The sequence below is a fragment of the Beta vulgaris genome, chromosome 4 (genome assembly GCF_026745355.1).
Source record: "Beta vulgaris subsp. vulgaris cultivar EL10 chromosome 4, EL10.2, whole genome shotgun sequence".
NCBI lineage: Eukaryota > Viridiplantae > Streptophyta > Magnoliopsida > Caryophyllales > Amaranthaceae > Beta > Beta vulgaris.
Window position 1 is genome coordinate 8,877,833 of NC_079205.1, and position 19,298 is coordinate 8,897,130.

A 19,298-nucleotide genomic window follows, 5' to 3' on the forward strand; every position below is an offset into this window, starting at 1 on the left:
TTATATTTACAATGATTCTATTCTATGTCTCCTTACACTTTGAAAACATTATATATATATATTTTTTAAAAAGAACATCCAGAAACTAAAATGCTCAGGTTTTTGGGAACTCAGCCCGCTATAAATTTAAAAAATAAATCATTGCATTACCCAAATTTTTGGATGCGGGTTGGTGGGTCGAGTTTTTTTAGTAACTCTACTATAGTACTCCCTCCGTCCCAATTTATTTGCTATATTTTGCCATTTAGGTGTGTCCCAATTTATTTGCTACATTTGCAACTATTTCCATATATAGTACATAAGTCCCACACTATATTTACAAATTTGTCATCACTCCCTCCTTGGTTTTTGTAAATATTTCCATATATAGTACATAGGTCCTACAATTTACCTATTTGCTTTTTGTTAATTCTTGTTATGGCAATTGTCCCCACTCCCTCCTTGGTCTTTGTGATAAAGCAAATGTAGCAAATAATTTGGGACGGATGGAGTCAATTAGTAGATTATACACCGAGGTGTAGGTAGAGGAACCTACACCTCGCCCAAAACGCAGGAAAAAAATAACAAAACGCAGGCTTCTTGTAAAGGAATGAACAATAATGTACATGGTCTCAGTTGAGTAATGTACATGGAAAACTTTGCAAAAGAAACTGATTTGACCGTTACTATTCACCAATTAATAACTGAATAGATGTCAACTGCAAATCACGTCGCCCCATGTACCAGTGATCATCATATTTCAACTTTTCACACTCAACCTCCATATTTCATTCACAACTTTCTCTCTCTACCATTTTCTCACTCTATCAAATTCTCTCTCTACATTCTCTCTCACCACCACCGCAATTCTCACCACAAAAACCCCAATTCACACCAGAAAACTCCAATTACCACCATAAAAATTCCATTGCACCATCCCACAACATTGTCCTCTAGCGTTTATGGACAATAGCGACAAAAAAAAACCAAAACAAAGACGACAACCACCGCAGTCAAGAAACCCACGGCAACCAAGGCAAGCGAAAAAACTACCTTGCCCAAAACCACTCAGAATAATTCCTCCATCTCCACAACTAACTATGGGTGAAGATATTATGTAAGTTTCTACAATTTCGTTTCTTTAAATTTAAATTTACATTTTAAATTTTTGGTGAATAAAATGAGTTCTCATCACTTTGGATTGTTGAACATTGTACAAAAAATTTGTTTTTGGTTATTTTGGTACAATTTATGTTCAATTTCGGTTGTAATTGAACAATTTTCATTTACGGTTGATATGGTGTACATTGTGTGTTGCGAAATGTACTTCGCATGTTAGTAATTGAACAATGTTGTTGTTGCGTACTAAACCCTATGGATAGTTGAACATAGTACAAAAATTTGTAATTTGGTACATTTTCTGATGCGCATTGTACATTACAAAATTTAGGTATAATAACGGTTGTAATTGAACAATTTAGGTTTGATGTGTTGTACATTGTGTGTTGCGAATTGTACTTCCATGGTGGATTTTGATATTGTTAATTTGATAGGTTGCATGGTCCATTTTGACACAAATTGGTACCAATGCATATGAAATATGATACCTAAATCATTGTACATTGAGTTATATCCACTTGTACATTATGGAAACTTGGTTCTTCTTTATTGATACCGTAATGTACAATGGGACATGCCCTTATACCAAAACTATTGTACATTGGATGTCTTGTTATATTGGTAATTTGATAGCTTACATGGTCCATTTTGATAGAAACTGGTCCCAGTTTCTATGAAATATGTTAATCAAATAATTGTATACTGAATGATATCCACTTGAACATTACAATGGGACATGTCCTTACTTAATGTACATAATGCCAAATTGACTGTACATTGGATGACAACTTTATTTCTTGCACATTTAACTTTAAAGTACAATGGAACACTTTAGTTTGTTATTATACATTAGCTTTTAATGTACAATGGGACACTACCTTAGTTATTGTACAACACCAAAACTATGAACTATGTGGTTGTTCAGTCTTGCCTGTTTTCTTCTGCAATAACTAAATGGCCAATGTACAATGACAGTCCTCCAAACGATTCTACCACAACAACTGAACAGCAAACAGTACCCATACCTGCAACAAATAGGTATGTACAGTAATTCATCACACTGTTGTACACTGTCTGACCTCCAATGTACATTCTTTTATACTCTTGTTGGTTAGTTGTACATTATTAGAACCTGTACTCTATTGGAAAATTAAACTGTCTTGCTTTGTTGTACATTATTGCCTGTTTTGTTGTTCAATAAATAAATGCCAATGTACATTGCAGCTCTCCAATAGATCCCACCCTCAGAGAATCTAGGGAACAGCAAACAGGGCCCACCCCTGAAACAGAGAAGTAAGTACACTAATTAATTACAGTGTTGTACACTGTGTGATGTCCATTGTACATTCTTATAGGATAATTATACAATGCTGCTTCTTTGTACATTCTTTTATACTCTTGTTGGCTAGTTGTACATTATTAGAACCTGTACTCTATTGGAAAATTAAACTGTCTTGCTTTGTTGTACATTATTGCCTGTTTTGTTGTTCAATAAATAAATGCCAATGTACATTGCAGCTCTCCAATAGATCCCACCCTCAGAGAATCTAGGGAACAGCAAACAGGGCCCACCCCTGAAACAGAGAAGTAAGTACACTAATCAATTACAGTGTTGTACACTGTGTGATGTCCATTGTACATTCTTATAGGATAATTATACAATGCTGCTTCTTTGTACATTCTTATTCAATAACGAAATGCCAATGTACAATGACAGCCCTCCACAAGGTCCCACCACAACAGAATCTACTGAACAGCAACCAGGATCTATACCTGTAGTTGTTGAAGAGTAAGTACATTTTTTTCTTTACTCCAAGCTTGTACATATGTGTTGGCATGCCTGTCCATGTTGGAATGATTTATACTCTTGTTGGCTAGTTGTACATTATTGCAAAATTACTGTCTTACTTTGTTGTACATAAATGTATGTTTTGTTGTTCAATTAATAAATGCCAATGTACATTGACAGTCCTTGCATAGATCCCACCCTCAGAGTATCTAATGAACAGCAAACAGGGTCCACCCCTGAAACAGACTAGTAAGTACACTAATTAATCACTGTGTTGTACAATTTGTGATGTCCAATGTACATTCTTATTGGATAATTATACTATGCTGCTTCTTTGTACATTCTTATTCAATAACGAAATGCCAATGTACAATGACAGCCCTCCAAAAGGTCCCACCCCAACACAATCTAGTGAACAGCAACCAGGATCTATACCTGTAGTTGTTGAAGAGTAAGTACATTTTTTTCTTTACTCCAAGCTTGTACATTTGTGTTGGCATGCCTGTTCATGTTGGAATGTTTTGCCCACATTGACAGGTCCACCACAACAGCTTCTACTGAAAATGCTTCTGATTCAACAACATCTGAGAAGTAAGTTCACAATGTACATTTTTTTCACTTGTTTGTACTTTATAAATATGATCTCATACTATGAGGTTCATGTACATTCTATAAACTGTGATGTATAATAGCAGGCAACCTACTACTGAACCAGAAACAACTCCACCTAGTACTGACATGTAAGCCCCTCTCTACACTGACATCTCATACTCTGTTGATCCATATTGTACACCATTAGCTTATTGAGTGTTCATTGTACATACCTATGTGTACAATACTACGTTGTACATTGCCTCTGCCGTATTGTACATTAGTTAACCTTAATTGTACAATTTCTGTTTACAAATGATCATTGTACATTCAATTACATCTATGTTCTTGTATGAGATGTCAGTCCTTGTACATTAATGTTATATTCAGTGTACATTGTGGTATATTTCTTGTACATTGTTAATCACATACATGTTTATTGTGTTACATTTGTTTTACACTGTCAGGCCCCCTACTACTGAACCTATTGTACACCATTAGCTTATTGAGTGTTCATTGTACATTCCTTTAATGTATGGTGTTCACTGTTTCAAACATAAATGTACAATGTCGGTTTGCATTGGTATTGGCATAAAGGTTCATTCTTACTAATTGCATATATGTACACTCTATTTACAGTCCTCCTTCGACTGAGAAAGAACATACTCCTAATGATTCAAGCACCACCAGAACAACTGATAGGTAAGTATATTATCATTGTACACTACTTACTGTTATTGTTGATTAATGAACGTTTATTGTACATTTGTACAATTTTAATTACATATATGTACACTCTTTTTTTTTCTAGAACGCCTGTTCTTGAGAGTGAGGCCATTCCACTCAATACTGAGATGTAAGTGCATGTACATTATTTGTTTGTTCTTAATTACATACATTATTAAGGCCATTCCAACCATTGTACATTTTTACTGGCTTAAAGTGTTTATAGTGTAACAATTGTTGTGCAATGCCAGGCCCCCACTAATGAACATGACCCTATTCAACCCAATACTGAGATGTAAGTTGCACAACACTGCTATGTGTACATTACTACGTTGTACATTGCCTCTGCCGTATTGTACATTAGTTAACCTTAATTGTACAATTTCTGTTTACAAATGATCATTGTACATTCAATTACATCTATGTTCTTGTATGAGATGTCAATCCTTGTACATTAATGTTATATTCAGTGTACATTGTGGTATATTTGTTGTACATTGTTAATCACATACATGTTTATTGTGTTACATTTGTTTTACACTGTCAGGCCCCCTACTACTGAACCTATTCCAACACCTCCCATTCCTGAAACAATTCCTGAAGAAGATGAAACAGACGATGATGAAGAGTAAGAAATATCTTAAATTATATATACTTCATGTCCAAACTAATGTACACATGTTCCTTTCTTTTACCCTAATGTACATTGTATATGGACATGCAGGGTACCAATTGGTGTGCTGAGGGCCAGGGCAAGGAAAAGTGCCCAAGCGTATGTTCATTGACACATTCATTTTTACACATTGTTGTACTTCTTTTACGTTTATTTTTACACATAACTACATTTGCACCTACATCTTACAGCACCCGCCCCAGTAAGAGAATGAAAATTTCAACTTCCAAGGCTGCCACAACTTCCAAGGCTGCCAAGGGCAAGTCCCCACTTGAAGCAGATACCACAAAGCCTGGGAAGAGGAAAGCACCAGAGCAGGCCCTGAAAATCAGAATTGGCAAGGGTTCACCTCCCAAACAAAAGAAGGCTGCTAAGTCCAGGTATAGTGAATGAACAATAAAATATTCGTGTCTGTACATTATTTATCCAGTCATGTATATTATTTCTGCATGACATGAACACTAGTATTTGCTGATTGTACTTTTTGTGTAATTGAATGTACACTGTTATTATACCTTGTTTGTACATTATGTATTCTTCTAGTCAGACTGATTATGTTCTATGTACATTGTAATTGGTTAAAATGAACATTCCATTTCTTTGTGCATTATGACAAGCATGTACACTATTATTCTGTTGGATGTACATGTACAATAGTATGTGTCTGAATGTTCAACTTTTGTAATTGAATGTACACCTGGCTATACCTTGTTTGTACATTATGTATTTTCTAGTCAGAGTGGTTATGTTCTGTGTACATTGTAATTGGTTTAAATGAACATTCCATTTCTTTGTGCATTATGTCAAGCATGTAAATTATTAATCTACTGGATGTACATGTACACTATTATTCGATGATTGTACTTTTTGTGTCATTGAATGTACACTGTTACTATACCTTGTTTGTACATTATGTATTCTTCTAGTCAGACTGATTATGTTCTATGTACATTGTAATTGGTTAAAATGAACATTTTATTTCTTTGTGCATTATGACAAACATGTACACTATTATTCTGTCGGATGTACATGTACAATAGTATGTGTCTGAATGATCATCTTTTGTAATTGAATGTACACTCTTGCTATACCTTGTTTGTACATTATGTATTTTCTAGTCAGATTGGTTATGTTCTGTGTACATTGTAATTGGTTTAAATGAACATTCCATTTCTTTGTGAATTATGTCAAGCATGTACATTATCATTCTATTAGATGTACATGTACACTATTATTCCATGATTGTACTTTTTGTGAAATAGTATGTACACTGTTACTATACCATGTTTGTGGATTATGTATTCTTCTAGTCAGACTGATTATGTTCTATGTACATTGTAATTGGTCAAAATGAACATTCCATTTCTTTGTGTATTATGACAAGCATGTACACTATTGTTCTGTTGGATGTACGTGTACAATAGTATGTGTCTGAATGTTCATCTTCTGTAATTGAATGTACACTCTAGCTATACCTTGTTTGTACATTATGTTTTTCTAGTCAGATTGGTTATGTTCTGTGTACATTGTAATTGGTTTAAATGAACATTCCAATTCTTTGTGAATTATGTCAAGCATGTACATTATCATTCTATTCGATGATTGTACTTTTTGTGTAATTGAATGTACACTGTTACTATACCTTGTTTGTACATTATGTATTCTTCTAGTCAGACTGATTATGTTCTATGTACATTGTAATTGGTTAAATGAACATTCCATTTCTTTGTGCATTATGACAAGCATGTACACTATTATTCTGTTGGATGTACATGTGCACTATTATTTATCTGAATCTATTTCTTGTGTAATTGAATGTACAATGTTGCTATACCTTGTTTGTATACTCAAATGAACATTGCACTTTCTTCGTACATGTACATTAGTATTTTCTGAATGTACTTTTTGTGTTATTGAATGTACACTGGTGCTATGCCTTGTTTGTACAATAGTCAGACTGGTTGTTGAATGTACATTGTAATTGCCCAAAATGAACATTGCACTCTCTTTACATGTACATTGTAGTGATTCACCTCCTGATGTCAAGCCCCCACCAAAAAAGGCAAAAAAACCTACTGAGCCTTGTGTGAAGGTCAGGCATAGTACTACACCATTCCAAGCCTTCATCGCTGCTATTGCTGATCAACCTGAGAAGAAGCAAGCAATCATTGACATGGGTTTCGGTGGTCTACTTGAGCTAGACATGCCAAGGAATGACCCCATCTTCTGTGCTAGGCTCGTCAGCCGATTTTGTGTGGGTAGTGGCTCCCTCTTGCTACGCCGAGGCAAGGACATCGATATCAGGGAAATCGATGTCCACTTGGTGTATGGGATTCCACTAGGAGGCTTGGTCGTTGATGAGACCAAGGAATTGCAGGAGAATGATGCTGACTTCAGGAGTATGATCGAGGACTAGAGGGAATATGTTGGCGTCCAGCGGGGTTCGCCATACATTTCTACAATGGCGACGCAGCTTGCTGATTCCGCAGTGCCAGTTACGGACAACTGGAAGAGGACATTCCTAGTGGTGGCCGTTAACTGCTGCATTAAATCAACCCTAAACCCCCAGCCTCTCACAAACTTCTTGTCAGCTACCATTGACATCAACAACATCCCCAAGTACAACTGGTGCAAGTACACCATTGAATCATTGCTTCATTCAGCTTCTGCTTGGCAAGAGGATACCAGTAGATTCTTCGCTGGTCCTCTGCCTTTCTTACAGGTACACATATGCCACCTATCTATTACATTGATATATTATCCATATGCCAGTGTCTGCTCTCTTCTTGTGATGTTACTACAGTAATGTACCTTGGCATTGTATTGATTGTTCATTATTTCAGTCCCTTTGTACATTATTTTATCAACACTGAGTTCTAATGTACACTATTTCTTATCTCGTTGTACATTCATAGTTACATTATGTTGATACTGTCCCTATGTCCATTGCTTCTCATAATATGCCATTGTCTAATCTCTGCTTGATTGTTCACTATTTTAAATGTGAATGACTTAATGTACATTACCCTATTTGGTCTACTATTTCCTAGGTCTGCTATTTTGATCGTCTACAGAAGGAACTACACAAGCCTCCCCGTCAATTCCCGCTACTCTCTATATGGAAACGGGAAATAATCAAGAGCAGGATTTATTGGGAATTCAAGTCCGGAGTAGGGATGGGGACTGTTCTCCCAAGGATCACTGCTCCCATGCACGGGCAACAAGATGAACAACACCAACAACAAGTAATCCACCTTCTCTAACATATATACATAACCTGTTGTTTTGCCATGTATAATGTACATTGTCCTAACAATACTCTACTTCAGCAGCAAAATTTACAACAACAACAACCCCAACAACACCAAGAAGATCAACAACAACAACAACAGGTTCACATTAAATATATATACTTGTGTGTTGTTCACTGTAATTGTCTTACTGTACACTTTTACAATCGTGTTGTACATTACTGTAATCTCTATTGTACATACGGTTTATCAGGATGTACAACTCCACCTCTAATTTTCCTATCTACATTGGACTTACATTCTTTTACTTATTTGTTTCAGCAACAGCAACAACTCCAACAACAACAACAACAACAAAATCAGCAACAACAGGTAATTCCTTCTGGTTGTACAAATTATTTCTGCTTTCAACAATGAACACCACCTTCTTGTACATATTAAATATATATATACTGATGTACACTACAATTGTATTTATGTACACCAGTTTTATCGTTTTGTACATAGTATTTAATATAATGCACTTCATCTTATTGTACATTGTTTTTGCAACAATGTACACTCTGCTTACCAAGATGAACAATGACTCTTCCTAATTGTTTACACTCATTTACTTGTTCACTGTGATGGTTGTACATTGTTTACTGTGATGGTGTACATTGGTTAGTTGCACTTTGTACATTGAGTACTCACAGATTGTATATTGGGATTTCTTACAGCAACAACAACAGCAACATCCTGAACAACAACAACAACCACCCCATGACCTTGAGGTGACCCCTTTCTTTTAAAACAAATCTATATGTTATATATTTATCACACATATACAGTATTCTAACAATTGTTTATAAATTTTCAGTCTTGGAAAGCAAATTTCATCAATCTTTGTTCCAAGTTCACCGCTAACCTCATTGAGTTGACGGCCTTGCTGAACCAAGGCCCGCATCTCAATCTGGATCCTACTGTTAGCAGCTTTGCCCCATCCATACTTCAGGCCATTTGGACTCGGTATGAAAATGCCGCGCAACCTTCAATCAATCCTACTCCCAACCCTCTCCCTGATCAAGGCAACCCCTCTGTTCTGAGTCAAGATGCTGCTTTTTTCCGCTCCTCGGAGCTTTGGGAGATGGTGGACCAGGCTGTTCAATCACATCTCAAACCACATGAAGCACAAGGTGGGTTTGATGGCCCAACTTTCAGCCTGGACTTGGAGTTAAGCATGGGCAGACCTCAACAACGACAAGATCAACCATCTTCCTCATTTTCCCCATCTCTGTCGCTGGGTGATTTTTTCAAAGATCACGAGGACCTACATGTTGATAAAATCTTCCAGTCCAACAACCCTAACACTGATCCGCCTAAGGGGTAATCCCTATGTGGACTAACTTTCATACTGTACTCTTGGCTCATTGCCCCCGTATTTTCACTAATTCACTAACATGAACTAGTTACATTTGTTCCCTGAATATTTCCTTTGTGTGAGTGTTTTCTTAGTAGACATATGCAATGGTTTTTAATATATTTATGATTGGATTTACCCCAGTTTCAACGCTGAAGTAGATGTCTTTACACACCAACCTCAAATCAAAACAAATGAAAGGTATCTAGTTCATTTGATGTCTTGTTTGGTATTGTACATTCTACTCCGCCTGTATGATCATTGGTTTGTTGTGGTTGATCATTGTACTCCCCCCATGTATGTTCATTATACTACCCTAACCTGTAACATTGAACACTACATGATGTTCGCTAGTTTACTTCGGTTATTGAATGTCTTAGTTACTCCCCTTTATGTTCATTGGTGTATTGTGATTGCTCAGTAACGAGCAAATGATCAATGCACCTGATCAATGTACCCTAATTATTGTTCATTTCACTATGTTTCTGATGATCATTGTAGCCTATTATTTTGTACAGCTAATCTAATTCTAATATAATGTTGTACATTCTACTCCCTTTGTATGTTCATTGGTTTGTTTTGGTTGTTCATTTACTATCCTGAATGTTCATTCTACTCTACTAACTCCCTATGTTCATTGCTTATTATTGTACACTGTATTGCTTCCTAATGATCATTGTGATCAGTTATATGTAACCATATGATTGCTCATATGATTGCATAGTGTTGTACATTGGGCTCGCTTTTATGTTCATTCCTTTACTAAGGTTGATCATTGTATAATGCTTGATGTTTTAGTATGCATTCTTTTGTTCATTGCTAATTTTAAAACACATAGTGTTATGTATGATGATCCAATGCAAATGGAGGATTATACAGCTGACTCGCTTCTGAGTAGTTCAATGAGGTATGCATTTATTTATCCTTTTTCTTTGCCCAAAATCATAAGTTTTTCCTCGCCACATCCTAACTTGTACTACGTCTGTTTAATTTGAAAGAGATGACGAATCAGGGTCAGAAGATCAATCACCCCCACCCCGGTAACTCATCTTAATCTTTATCTTCTTTGCAGTCCCTATTAACTTCCAAGTTCACATTTGACTGTTTTACATTGCATAATCTAGAAATCAAGATTTATCGATCGGAGTTACTACAAGCAGGCCACGCCGCACAATTATCAAACCAGCAATTTTTCGATCTCCATATTTGGTCAAGTACTCCCACCTAATAGCATAGAAAAGAGGAAAGCGACAAATAGACAACACCTACTTGGCAGACTTTGCTTTTGATGCTGGAGATAATGAGTAAGTTATAAGCTACTTGCCTCTATCTGAATGTACATTACAATATATTAATGTACTTTGTGTGTATTCATGCATGTACATTAACATAAGAGGAAAGCAACTACTTGCCCCCCTGTCTCTCTTCATGCATGTACATTAACATAAGATGTCATGTACTTTGTGTTTATTCTCTGCTGTACATTAGCTAATATAATTGCACTATATAACTAATCCTTATCAAATGTGAACCACTACTATTCAAAATTGGTATTATTTACTTGTACATTAATTATTGAGTACCTCTACATGAATGTACAATAACAAATATATACATCTACTTTGTGTTTATAACTACTTGCCCTCTTGTCTCTCTTTATGGATGTACATTAACAACTATGCTCGTGTACTTTGTGCTTGGCCTCTGCTGTACATTAGCTAACATACTCCCACTGTATAACAAATCCTTAACAAGTGTGAACCACTACTATTCAATATTGGTACTATTTACTTGTACATTGGTTATTGATTACCTCTTGCTCAACCTCAGGGACTTGCTCTACGATGATGGTAACACATTCCTCAACAGATCCCACTTCCTTTCTTTGGGGGCTGATGTGGAAATTTGGAACGGCTTCCTTGATGCATGGGCACGTATCCTAAACCACCGTAATTCGGATCGAATGGCTGGCTCCACTCAACGACTTTTCTTTTCAACTATAGCACATGTACATCTCTTTCATTTAATTCTCCTATTTGTTTTAAATTAGTTCTATTATGTATTCTAACCCTAATTTCTTGAAAGCACTTATTGTTCCCCAATGCTTCAAATCCTCCCCCAAGCACCCCTGAGCAAGCGGAGGAAGATAGGAAGACGGCAAGACTCACTGAAAATACAAGGATGGAACAATTTGTGGAGAGGCTCACATATGAGTGCAGAGAACAGGGCATTACACATGTTGACCAGTTTGAGTTGGTAAGCTCTATGAATATTGTCATGTATGTTTTGATGCTTTAATTGTTCACTATGTTGCAAATTATTTTAATGTACATTGTCTCTTACGTGCCTGCTTACTGATATTGTCTATATGTACATTGGTTTGACACTTCCCATATTGATGTATGTTTAGTGCTTGTTTTGATTGTTCACTATACTGCCACTTATTTAAATGTACATTCTCCTTATACATATTGTTCACTACTAATGTCCATATGTACATTGTTTCGCCACTTCTCTGGCCCTATCATCTTAACTATATTCCCATATCAACTCACTGCTATTGTCTATATGTACACTATATTGCAAGTAATTTGAATGTACATTGTCATTCACTGCTATTGTCTTAACTCTATGACCATATTGTTAATTATTCAATGTCCTTGGTCTTCATATTGATTGTTCTCTTAATGATATTGATTGTACTTTGTCCACTTCCATCTATTCACATCATGATTTTAGTCTAAGGAAAAATTGACAATAGAGGTCTGAACTTTGGGTGATAATTTTTAAAAGGTCTGAACTATTGATTAACTTGTGTAGGTCCCAACTTTAGGGGGTCTTAACTTTTAGCGGGCCTCGACGACTTAAAAGTGAAGGTTTTTTTTAAGTCTCACCTAGTTCTTACATCCCTCCCTCAATTAACCCTTCTGATGTGACCCAAGTTTTACAAGTGATGACCGATTAAGCCAGTTTTAAGTCACTAAGACCCGCTAAAAGTTAAGACCCCCTAAAGTTGGGACCTACACAGGTTAATCAATAGTTGAAACCTTTTAAAAATTATCACCTAAAGTTCAGACCTCTATTGTCAATTTTTCCTTAGTCTAATGTACGCTGACATTATATTGATTGTACTCTGAATGATATTGATTGTACATCTTAATGTCCCAGGTTTTCTTCCCTGTGTGCGCATCAGACCACTTCTATGTCTTCTGCTTAAACTTCAACAAAATGACTTTGGACATACTCGACAACAGAATATTGCCAGAGAATGTCTCCATTCACGACAAATATAAAGACTACCCAGCTAAAATTGTAAGTTCCAACTAATTTCATCAAGCACTACCCCATCTTTTTACAATCTTCTCACCTATTGCTTGTGTCCAGGCAATTGCTTATGGTAGGTTCCTGGTATCCCTTGGCTTCAACATGATAAGTACACCACTTAGGCCTCGCATAGTGGAAATGCCCTGGAGAACTAACTCCAACACCTATGATTGTGGGATTTTCGCAATGCGGCACATGGAAAAATATAACGGTGAATGGGGAGCCAACTTTGAAACTGGCCTCATAGCTGATAATGTAAGCAACTCTTCTTTATATGATCATATTCACTGCATGTCTTTTACATGTACAATACTTAGATTATCATTGCATGTCTTCTACATGTACATTAAGGACAAACATAATGTTCATTGTCTGTCCCTTACATGTACAATGATTGACTTATGATAATCAGTACATGTCTTTCACATGTACATTACTTATATTATCATTGCATCTCTTCAACATGTACACTAAAGACAATATTATGTACACTGCATGTTTTTTATCAAGCACATTATCCTGTTCCTTTGTTCAGTCAAAATATACTTCTTCATATATTCATGTACATTGTATTTTTGGTTAGTGTTTAGTTTATCTCCTTCACATGTACATTTTACATGTACAATACTTAGATTATCATTGCATGTCTTCCACATGTACATTAAGGCAGACATGATGTTCATTGTATGTCCCTTACATGTACATTGATTGACTTATGATAGTCAGTACATGTCTTTCGCATGTACAATACTTATATGTTATCATTGCATCTATTCAACATGTACACTAAAGACAATATGATGTTCACTACATGTTTTTTATCAAGCACATTATTCATGTCTATTGTATTTTAGGTTAGCTTCATTGTATGTCATTTGCATGTACATTGATTTTAGTATGATAGTCACCCCATGTCTTACTCCTATTCCTAAACCTCACACAATTCATTTATTCTCAGTTTGACAAGATCAAGCAACTGAGAATCCAGTACTGCATTGACATTCTTGTGAGCAAAGTCAACAACTGTGCTGCCTGGGTTGCTGATTCTGCCAAAGCACACGCTAAAGGGAAGTCCAAACACACATAGATTCAACTCCGCACTCTTCCAACAATTTCTAATAGTCACTTTTTGTTGTACTAAACCAAACATTTCTAGAATTACTTTCCTGTTAACAAAACAACAATACTTTGTATAGCAACAAGTACTACCTTTTGAGCTGCTAACTTCATTATATTTGACATATTATATAGGTCGTACATTATCATTCCTTTTATGTTCACATCAATTTTCTCCATAGTTCAAACATTTAAATAATTATACACACACTTCATAACATATCTTCAAATAATAACCTCCTGCTTTCAAGTGATTCCAAACATTCAAAAGTATGACTTCACCATTTATAAATCACACGTGCCAAAATACAAACTTCTTTACCCATATCTTTAGCATGTACATTATCAAATACTTTCATGTACACTGCCTAGAGTTAACATATACACCAATTATAAACATTGTATAAGTTAACACAACCTCCAAGTCATAATCAGGAGTTTTTTGGGTGTTTTGGACCAAGTACAACATGAATGAGCTACATCCATTACAAAAGTGTATAACAACTCATTCATGGTGGACTACGTTTCATTTCCCAAAAAGCTATCAAAATATTCATGTTAGGTGACCAAAATATCGCCTCTCATTTCCGAACAGCTTCTCAGAATATTCGTGGTACACTTCCAAGGCGGCTTTGTGATGCGGCTGCTCAACTTTACTACCTTCCCCAGGGATGTGGTTAATAGGGAAATAATCATCAGGGCCATACACATCAAGAAGAGACTTATTCTGTGTTGAGTGAGCTACAGTGCTTTCTTCAGGGATATCAATGTATTCCTGTAATAGTCAAAGTTAGCTGCCTACACTAATTTTAAAAAATTAACTTATAATTACACTGACCATTTCCCCAGTTGAAAATGTACAACATAATGAAGACACAAAGAACATTCTCAATATATAGAATGTACATTGTTTCAATATGTCATCATATTATCCTACTACCAAATAATTCTACAATGAACATGTAACAAAAACAGATGAACACATATAATACCAATGTACATCAAAAACAAAAATATGCCATCATGATATCCTACTATTCAAATTATCCAATAATGAACATGTTACAATAACAGATGAACATCTTAGGGATACAATTGTACAATGATTACCTGGACAGATTTTTGCGCTTTTGCCTTGTTCCTCAATGCAGCTTTCTCAGCAGTTTTCTTCCACCCTCTTAACCTGTTCACCTGCTTCTCCACAGTGCTTTTCAACCTTACATTTCTAGTTCCTTTCTTCCTCTTCTTAGGTGGATCTTTAACAACAGGATATAACAAATTTTGCACGTCATCAATGGTGATTGATTCATCAACCTTCCCAATAAGCAACCCAACCTTTGCCTTCAAATCACTTAAAGCATTCTCCACAACTTTCCTAGCAGCTATGTCATGTTGAGTTGAATTAATTATGGATAAAGCATCCCTTGTAGTTTGAACACGCCACACCGACGCTTGAACAATGTTTACATCCTTCCCAACGTCATCATCAACTCTTGTACACATAGCATGTTTTGCCCATCTACCCAAAATGTATCTTTGGGGAATTTTTTCAACATTATGTATGTGAAAAATCCTCAATGAATGGGAAACAATAAACCCATCTCAGTGAAATACTTGCATGTGCAATCAATTGTCATATTTTCTTGGTCATATCTAACAAGATGCATTAGATATTCTTTCTCAGTGCGTCCCACATGGTATTCAAAGAAAGGGGGTCATACTTGACTAGTTTCTGGCAAAATGACGCACCTCTTATGAAATTTTCCTCAAACGTCAAATACACAGCCACAGTGTATATCTTCTTCGCCTCATTTAGTAACTTAACATCTACAAATGCTAGATGTTTGTTGCCATTAAGTGCATTGTAATCTTCACCATTCTCCCTATCCCTCCATTCCTCAACAACATCTATAAAAACCTTGTAGAAATCACAAAGGCCTTGCATGCTATGAAGCCTTTGATTCAAGGAATGGTTTGTAGTCTCACTTCTTTGAGAAGACAGCACCCCTCCTGAGAAGTAATCCTTGGAGTAAACTGGACACCACATCTTCCTTAACTTGTACAACCTAATCAACCAAGGACATGCAGCGCACTTGTACTTGGTAATCATACTGCATACATAATACAGTAAACAATTATGATAAATCCAATGATCATGCCCTTAAACCAATGAACAATATGAGTTATTGAATGAACATAAATTTGTCCACATTCATATAATACTGTACATTACATCATGACATACTGTACAAAACACATACTAATAATGTACATTAATCAACATTATTTCATTCATTTAATAATGTACATTCCCTTTCTCAACACTCATTTAATAATGTACATTAAATCATCGCAATTATTCAGATCAGAAAAACATACTAATTCTCTAAATTCAAAAATATTCATTATGCATTGAACATTGTGATGAATCTAATGAACATTAAGCTTACAACAATGTACAATTACCTTGTCCAGTAGTGCTTGAACTCACTCTTGGTCTCACAATGTTTTAGAACATAATTGAATAGATCCACAAATCCAGCCTTTCCCCTCAAACCTTTTATATTGTTGATGGAATTTTTCCCGATGTGCCATATACACAGACGATGTATAACATTGGGAAAAACAATGCTTATAGCCTTCGCCATCGCAGCATCTTGGTCAGTCATAATGGTAATCGGCGACCTACCTCCCATACTCTTCAAAAACGAGTCAAACAACCACACAAAAGAATCGGTGTCTTCGTTCAATAGGAAACCAACACCAAACATCACGTTCCTTTGGTGATGGTTCATCCCAACAAACGGACCACAAATCATCCCATACTTATTCGTACGGTACGTCGATCATGAACAACTAGATCTCCAAACACCTTCATAATCCTTTCTCATTCTTCCATCCCTCCAGAAAAAACTTATTAAGTGCCCTATAGCATCTAGTCGAACGTCATAATAAAAATCATATTCCGCTGCTTGTCTTTGCGTAAAGTTCTTTATCAGTTGGTTACTATCACAACCATCAAGTTCTTTCTTTCTTTGAGTAGCAACTGCATCATAAGCATCTCTGTTCACAAACCCAAGATTTGGAGATCCCCCCGCTTCCTTCCTCAATACACGCACAGCTTCAGCAACCCCCACTCCACAACTTCTCAAATTATTAATCATATGCAATTGTTCAACTGTCACTTTCCTATGAGATCTTATTAAATGTCTTTGTTTCAATGGACCATGGGGTGATTGTGAATCATATGGTGCTTAGTAACAATAAAAATCCAGAGTCTTTGGATACATCAAATTGAATAAACGCTTTACATCCACAACGTTGATCAAGCTTAGTGAATGCCTGTGCCAAGAAGAACATCATGTATATTCTAGTGAACATTGGCTTTGCAGTAATGAACATCCGCATTGTTTTTTTAAACACTATGATTTGAAAAAAAGAAAAAAGAAATAATGTATACTAATTTTACCACTATATATAATAACATCTGATATACTAATGTACATATTATCATCACCACACCTCAAGTATGTCCAGTGAACATTTGCTTTCAGTTATATATAAATTATATGTACATATTGTCATGACCTACATTAAACCACACAAAACATAACACATACCTTAGGCACACCACCTTTTGTGTCTTTCAATCCTTCCCGACTACAAACTAAAAAACGTTGTCTGATTGTCTTTGTTTCATATCTCCAACAAACTTTGCCCTTCCGGATACCAAATCCGCATTTAAATGCATACTCATTGTATAATTTGTAAGCTTCTTCATCGTTGGCAACTTCTTTGTGTATCAATTCAGATGTCTCACACTCAACATATTCTGCAGACAAAAAAAATTAATTAAACATAACTAATATTTACCCTCATATGAATAAGTACATTGAATGTCCCTTTAAATGATCACTGTAACAACAATAATTATTAACACATAACAAATATTACACTAATATAGAAGAATGTACATTTGATGTCACTGAATTGATCACTAAAATATCCTAACTATACTATTGTCTTTAATGCATGTAAATTACATCATTTTCCACTTTCTCCTCCATTTGGCAAATTGAGTATCATCTACACATAAAGCTTTACACATGTAAAACAGTGAAACATCTCAAAACAGTATAGGTTTACACCTTAAACATAACTAATATTTGCCTCATATAGAATAATGTCATTGGATCTCACTAAAATTGATCACTGAAACAAAAGAAAAATAATTATTCACACATACCAAATATTAACACTCATATAAATAATGTACATTGGATGTCACTGAATTGATCAGTAAATTATCCTAACTGTACTATTGTCTTTGATCACGTAAATTACATCATTTCCCACTTTCTCCCTCCATTTGGCAAATTCATTATCATGAAACACATAAACCTTTACACATGCCAAACACTGAAACATCCCAAAACAGTATAGGTTTGCACCTTTTGGGGATTTATAATAGACATACATAAATATAAGGAACATTCCAATCAACAGCACAATAAATGAAAATAAATGAGGCAAGGCATTAAATTGCTTCTTGCATAATAAATCAGAGTGAGTGACTAACTTATGTAACTACCAAACTTAAAATTGACTGCGCATATTGACCCTTCATGGGATAACATTAAACATATCTGACATACGTAACCAAAGTACGAAAATGCCACTGTACATTAATAGTCAACCAATTGTACATTTTTAATACCCCAATGTACATTATAATATTCTTGCACATCAACTAACATGCATTTGTACATTAAAAAAGAGCTTGGTAGCTAAATACCATTCTTCTTCTCTAATTCATCTTCTTCACTTCCTCCTTCATTCCCCAAATCTTCTATTGCATTATCAAGAACAACATTATCAACATCGTTTTCACTAATATCTTCCATTTTTCCAACTTTTGTACCATAAAACATGCAAAGATTTTAAAAATACAAACCGAAAATCACCCAAAGTAAATTCTGCCAAATTATCATATAAATTTATGAAACTCAGAAAGAAATCAATGAAGAACAAAAAAAAAAGAGAGAGACTTTAAATGTTTCTACATAAATTTATGAGAGAGAAATATAATGAATGATTGATTGATGTAAGTTACAAAGTACACCATGACATACCATGAGCTAAAACTCAGCTGGCCCACTTCAAAAAAGGCGCCAAACTCACCCCCAATTCAGCCAAACTTTTGGCCCCCCCCTAAACTACACAAAACGCTGTCGTTTTGCACGAGGTGTAGGTTCCTCTACCTACACCTCCGTGCAGGATCTAAATTGCGCGGATGGAGTATCTTATAATTGATTTTTAAGTAGCGTTTGA

General features: G+C 35.5%; 6 protein-coding genes and 1 long non-coding RNA gene across 8 annotated transcripts; 4 read left to right on the forward strand and 3 right to left on the reverse strand.

The window, feature by feature from the left end:
* Positions 1 to 534: 534 nt before the first annotated feature.
* Positions 535 to 3,482, forward strand: LOC125496464 (flocculation protein FLO11-like). Its single transcript, XM_057393940.1, has 8 exons — positions 535 to 1,096; positions 2,074 to 2,136; positions 2,323 to 2,391; positions 2,617 to 2,685; positions 2,816 to 2,887; positions 3,068 to 3,136; positions 3,267 to 3,338; positions 3,425 to 3,482. Exons 1-8 carry the CDS (start codon positions 942 to 944, stop codon positions 3,480 to 3,482), a joined length of 627 nt encoding a protein of 208 aa, XP_057249923.1. The 5' UTR covers positions 535 to 941.
* A 94-nt stretch (positions 3,483 to 3,576) lies between these two features.
* On the forward strand, positions 3,577 to 4,411 carry LOC130591021 (uncharacterized). The gene is made up of 3 exons (XR_008968895.1): positions 3,577 to 3,627; positions 4,118 to 4,180; positions 4,290 to 4,411. It is a non-coding gene; the product is annotated as an uncharacterized LOC130591021 (long non-coding RNA).
* Positions 4,412 to 4,711: 300 nt separating this feature from the next.
* On the forward strand, positions 4,712 to 7,293 carry LOC130590942 (uncharacterized). Its single transcript, XM_057393738.1, has 4 exons — positions 4,712 to 4,832; positions 4,929 to 4,976; positions 5,069 to 5,257; positions 6,903 to 7,293. Exons 1-4 carry the CDS (start codon positions 4,717 to 4,719, stop codon positions 7,291 to 7,293), a joined length of 744 nt encoding a protein of 247 aa, XP_057249721.1. The 5' UTR covers positions 4,712 to 4,716.
* A 45-nt stretch (positions 7,294 to 7,338) lies between these two features.
* On the forward strand, positions 7,339 to 9,586 carry LOC130590941 (uncharacterized). Of its 2 annotated transcripts, none has more exons than XM_057393736.1 (6): positions 7,339 to 7,599; positions 7,928 to 8,122; positions 8,207 to 8,269; positions 8,450 to 8,500; positions 8,848 to 8,901; positions 8,988 to 9,586. In XM_057393736.1, the coding sequence occupies exons 1-6, from the start codon at positions 7,339 to 7,341 to the stop codon at positions 9,495 to 9,497; spliced, it is 1,134 nt and encodes a 377-aa protein (XP_057249719.1). In that variant the 3' UTR covers positions 9,498 to 9,586. The 2 variants fall into 2 exon arrangements, with proteins under 2 accessions (XP_057249719.1, XP_057249720.1); XM_057393737.1 differs by having other exon boundaries at positions 8,210 to 8,269.
* A 4,934-nt stretch (positions 9,587 to 14,520) lies between these two features.
* On the reverse strand, positions 14,521 to 15,549 carry LOC130591049 (uncharacterized). Its single transcript, XM_057393941.1, has 2 exons — positions 15,078 to 15,549; positions 14,521 to 14,742 (listed from the first exon to the last, which is right to left on the reverse strand). Exons 1-2 carry the CDS (start codon positions 15,468 to 15,470, stop codon positions 14,521 to 14,523), a joined length of 615 nt encoding a protein of 204 aa, XP_057249924.1. The 5' UTR covers positions 15,471 to 15,549.
* Positions 15,550 to 15,618: 69 nt separating this feature from the next.
* LOC125496465 (protein FAR1-RELATED SEQUENCE 5-like) lies at positions 15,619 to 16,806 on the reverse strand. The gene is made up of 2 exons (XM_048641927.2): positions 16,434 to 16,806; positions 15,619 to 16,078 (listed from the first exon to the last, which is right to left on the reverse strand). The coding sequence occupies exons 1-2, from the start codon at positions 16,784 to 16,786 to the stop codon at positions 15,634 to 15,636; spliced, it is 798 nt and encodes a 265-aa protein (XP_048497884.2). The 5' UTR covers positions 16,787 to 16,806; the 3' UTR covers positions 15,619 to 15,633.
* Positions 16,807 to 17,505: 699 nt separating this feature from the next.
* Positions 17,506 to 19,084, reverse strand: LOC130590943 (uncharacterized). Its single transcript, XM_057393739.1, has 2 exons — positions 18,763 to 19,084; positions 17,506 to 17,799 (listed from the first exon to the last, which is right to left on the reverse strand). The coding sequence occupies exons 1-2, from the start codon at positions 18,896 to 18,898 to the stop codon at positions 17,561 to 17,563; spliced, it is 375 nt and encodes a 124-aa protein (XP_057249722.1). The 5' UTR covers positions 18,899 to 19,084; the 3' UTR covers positions 17,506 to 17,560.
* Between the last annotated feature and the right edge of the window lie 214 nt (positions 19,085 to 19,298).

What these genes read in the sequence shown, in the direction of transcription:
- LOC130591049 (XM_057393941.1), bottom strand. Translation starts at nt 15,470, where the DNA reads ATGTGTACAAGAGTTGATGATGACGTTGGGAAGGATGTAAACATTGTT. An exon ending in AAGCGCAAAAATCTGTCCAG is followed by an intron (nt 14,743 to 15,077) that starts GTAATCATTGTA and finishes TGACTATTACAG; the next exon opens with GAATACATTGATATCCCTGA.
- LOC130590943 (XM_057393739.1), bottom strand. Translation starts at nt 18,898, where the DNA reads ATGTTTTATGGTACAAAAGTTGGAAAAATGGAAGATATTAGTGAAAAC. An exon ending in TGAATTAGAGAAGAAGAATG is followed by an intron (nt 17,800 to 18,762) that starts GTATTTAGCTAC and finishes TTTTGTCTGCAG; the next exon opens with AATATGTTGAGTGTGAGACA.
- LOC130590941 (XM_057393736.1), top strand. Translation starts at nt 7,339, where the DNA reads ATGGCGACGCAGCTTGCTGATTCCGCAGTGCCAGTTACGGACAACTGG. An exon ending in GTCCTCTGCCTTTCTTACAG is followed by an intron (nt 7,600 to 7,927) that starts GTACACATATGC and finishes ACTATTTCCTAG; the next exon opens with GTCTGCTATTTTGATCGTCT. An exon ending in ATGAACAACACCAACAACAA is followed by an intron (nt 8,123 to 8,206) that starts GTAATCCACCTT and finishes ACTCTACTTCAG; the next exon opens with CAGCAAAATTTACAACAACA.
- LOC125496464 (XM_057393940.1), top strand. Translation starts at nt 942, where the DNA reads ATGGACAATAGCGACAAAAAAAAACCAAAACAAAGACGACAACCACCG. An exon ending in CCCATACCTGCAACAAATAG is followed by an intron (nt 2,137 to 2,322) that starts GTATGTACAGTA and finishes TGTACATTGCAG; the next exon opens with CTCTCCAATAGATCCCACCC. An exon ending in ATACCTGTAGTTGTTGAAGA is followed by an intron (nt 3,339 to 3,424) that starts GTAAGTACATTT and finishes CCACATTGACAG; the next exon opens with GTCCACCACAACAGCTTCTA.
- LOC125496465 (XM_048641927.2), bottom strand. Translation starts at nt 16,786, where the DNA reads ATGATTTGTGGTCCGTTTGTTGGGATGAACCATCACCAAAGGAACGTG. An exon ending in TTCAAGCACTACTGGACAAG is followed by an intron (nt 16,079 to 16,433) that starts GTAATTGTACAT and finishes TTATGTATGCAG; the next exon opens with TATGATTACCAAGTACAAGT.
- LOC130590942 (XM_057393738.1), top strand. Translation starts at nt 4,717, where the DNA reads ATGTTTATTGTGTTACATTTGTTTTACACTGTCAGGCCCCCTACTACT. An exon ending in GAAACAGACGATGATGAAGA is followed by an intron (nt 4,833 to 4,928) that starts GTAAGAAATATC and finishes ATGGACATGCAG; the next exon opens with GGTACCAATTGGTGTGCTGA. An exon ending in GCAAGGAAAAGTGCCCAAGC is followed by an intron (nt 4,977 to 5,068) that starts GTATGTTCATTG and finishes TACATCTTACAG; the next exon opens with CACCCGCCCCAGTAAGAGAA.